We start from the raw sequence: 2,589 nt of genomic DNA on the forward strand, positions 1-2,589 counted from the left end.
CACACATGGTTTCCGTGCTTTCAGAACGGATTTTGCACAATGTGGAAAAAATATCCGTTTCACAAGACTGTTTTATCTGAGCGTGTAGCAACTACAATTCTTATCAATTTCCACTTATTTACTCTTGAAGGAAAGGTCTTCACAATATAAGAAGAGAGTTTCCTACAGAATTATTGTAGTAGACAATCTTGCATATCCTCTTTATTGACTTTTCGTTATTTTTGTCAGGGACGTTTTGTCTGGATTTCTACCTACTCCTGTGATCTCTCTCTTTGGGCTTCAACGACCTGGAGGTTGGCAACTCTATGTAATGTGGTTCTCGCACCCCCGGAGGCCAGCCTGGCCAAGCATGGTCAGTCTGGAAGGTTGACGGGTGACTGGTTTGCTGTAGGGTTGCCAACCTCCAGGCGGGACCTGGAGATCTCCAGAATCCCGATGAACCTCCAGACTACAGAGCTCAGTCCCCCGGTTAGAGTTGCCAGCCCGGACATCTCCAGACTAGACATCGGTCTCCCAAGCAAGGTTGCCAACCTCCAGGTAGGGACTGGAGATATCCCAGAATTATGACAGACCTCCTGTTTAGAGAAAAGCCCTCCAGTTACAGTTGCCGATGTCCAGGTAGAGCCGGGAGATTTCTAGGATCATGAGCTCTCCAGACTACAGAGATCGGTCCCGCAGTCAGAGTTGCCATCTTCCAGGTAAGGCCTGGAGAACTCCCAGAATAACGATGGCCCAGTGTTCCCTCTAAGCTGAGTTAGTGTGAGCCAGCTCACAGTTTTTTAGCCTCCGGCTCACACAGGAACGACGGCTCCAGAGCGAACTAATTTATGCAGCAGCCAAACGGCTGGCTCACAACTTTAATGCCGGCAGCTCACAAAGTAGAATCTTTGCTCACAAGACTCCACAGCTTAGAGGGAGCGTTGCCCCACACGACAGGGATCAGTCCCCCATTAGCGGTTGCCAACCTCCAGGCAGGTGCAAAGCAAAGAGAGAGATCAGGGGATGGAAGTTGAGAAGAAGCAAGCGACCCTGATGTGTTACGGATATGCCAAAAAAAAGTCTCCAAGTCCAAGCCAAAGTAGAAATTTCTTTTCCCAGTATTCACATCACTGGAAGCAGCAATCAAACGCCATCAACACCAACGAGCCCTGCATATTCTATCTCGTTTCGTGCAACTTTGTCAAAACGGGTGCCGTTGAAATACCTATATAATATCAATCCATTTGGCAAACACTCTAGTCACACCCATCAGATCCGTTCGTGCGATTCTAGAATCGGGACAGATGGCCAGACTGCAGAGACCAGATCCCGCGGAGGAAACGACCGCTCCGGAGGGCGGACGCCCTGGCATTTTTACCCTGCGGTGGACTTTCCCCTCCCCAAACTCCACCCCCAAATCTCCAGGAATCCCCTGAGCTGGAGTTGGCAACCCTAGAGGAGTCCGGGGCATCCTCCCGTGCCAGAAGCCCCCCTTGCGCCCCCCCTTCCCCGCTCCCTCCGGCTCACCATCGCCCTGCTGGGTAGGCGCCGCCTCTCCGGGGGAGGAGGTCGCGGATCGGGACCGGCCGCCCTGCAGTGAGCCGCTGGCCTCGGCCTCGCTCCTGGCGCCCGGGCCGGCCGGCGGAGACTGGGGGGCTTGCGGCGGCAGCGGCGTCTCTCCCGCGCCTTGTTTTCCAGCTGGGAAGGAGGTTGCATAATTCTCCCTCCGCCGCCGAAGGCTGGCTGGGGGAATGCCAGCCGGGCACGGCCGACTCCCCCGGGGGAGGAGAAAAGGGGGGGATTCGCCGCGCTTCGCCGGCTCCTGTTTGCTTTTCCCTGCGCGGCGGGGGATGGCGCCCGCGCGGCCTCCAACAGGGCGCCCGCCACACGCCACCCCACCCCGGGGTAAGAGCGCGACCACCCCCCCCCCTGGGCCGCCCCGACCCCACCACCCCCTTGGGCCGCCCTGACCCAACCTCCCCCGGATGACGACCCCCCCACACACTGGAACTGAATTCCCAAGAGCGCACGGGAGACAGTCATATAGCTCCTGAGCTCAAGCAGAGTGCCTTTCCAGCACCAACCAGGCTTCGGGGCCTTTGCCCATAGAAAGAGACTTACCGGTGTGAAAAGGGCAGGAGACCAATATGACCCACAAGGGCACGAAACTGATTTAAAAATGCAAATGCAGATTCGATCTTAAGGAGCAAAGCAGATTCAATGCATTTCGCTCTAAGGTTGGGCTCCCTCTAAGCTGTGGAGCCTTGTGAGCAAAAGTTCTACTTGGTGAGCTACTGGCATTAAAGCTGTGAGCGAGCGATTTGGCTCCTGCACAAATCAATTTGCTCTGGAGCCATCCCTTCCTGAGCTGAGACAAAAATGTGTGAGCCGGAGGCTAAAAAGCTGTGAGCTGGCTCACACTAACTCAGCTTAGAGGGAACTACTGCACAAATTAGCTTCCTCTGGAGCCATCCCTTCCTGAACTAAGACAAAAATGCGTGAGCCAGAGGCTAAGAAAATGTGAGCTGGCTCACACTAACTCAGCTTAGAGGGAACTACTGCACAAATTAGCTTCCTCTGGAGCCATCCCTTCCTGAACTAAGACAAAAA

At 54.8% G+C, this 2,589-nt stretch overlaps 1 protein-coding gene across 1 annotated transcript in view; it reads right to left on the minus strand.

The window, feature by feature from the left end:
• PODNL1 (podocan-like 1) overlaps nucleotides 1–1,525 on the minus strand; it is a 27,509-nt gene extending 25,984 nt beyond the window's left edge. Inside the window, exon 1 of the mRNA XM_015419522.1 lies at nucleotides 1,507–1,525. Within this exon, the coding sequence (XP_015275008.1) occupies nucleotides 1,507–1,509 (3 nt within the window). The 5' untranslated portion in view covers nucleotides 1,510–1,525. The remainder of the gene's footprint in view (nucleotides 1–1,506) is intronic.
• Nucleotides 1,526–2,589: the final 1,064 nt, after the last annotated feature.

Source organism: Gekko japonicus, unplaced genomic scaffold, assembly GCF_001447785.1.
Source record: "Gekko japonicus isolate JY-2015 unplaced genomic scaffold, Gekko_japonicus_V1.1 scaffold872, whole genome shotgun sequence".
NCBI classification, from domain to species: Eukaryota; Metazoa; Chordata; class Lepidosauria; order Squamata; family Gekkonidae; genus Gekko; species Gekko japonicus.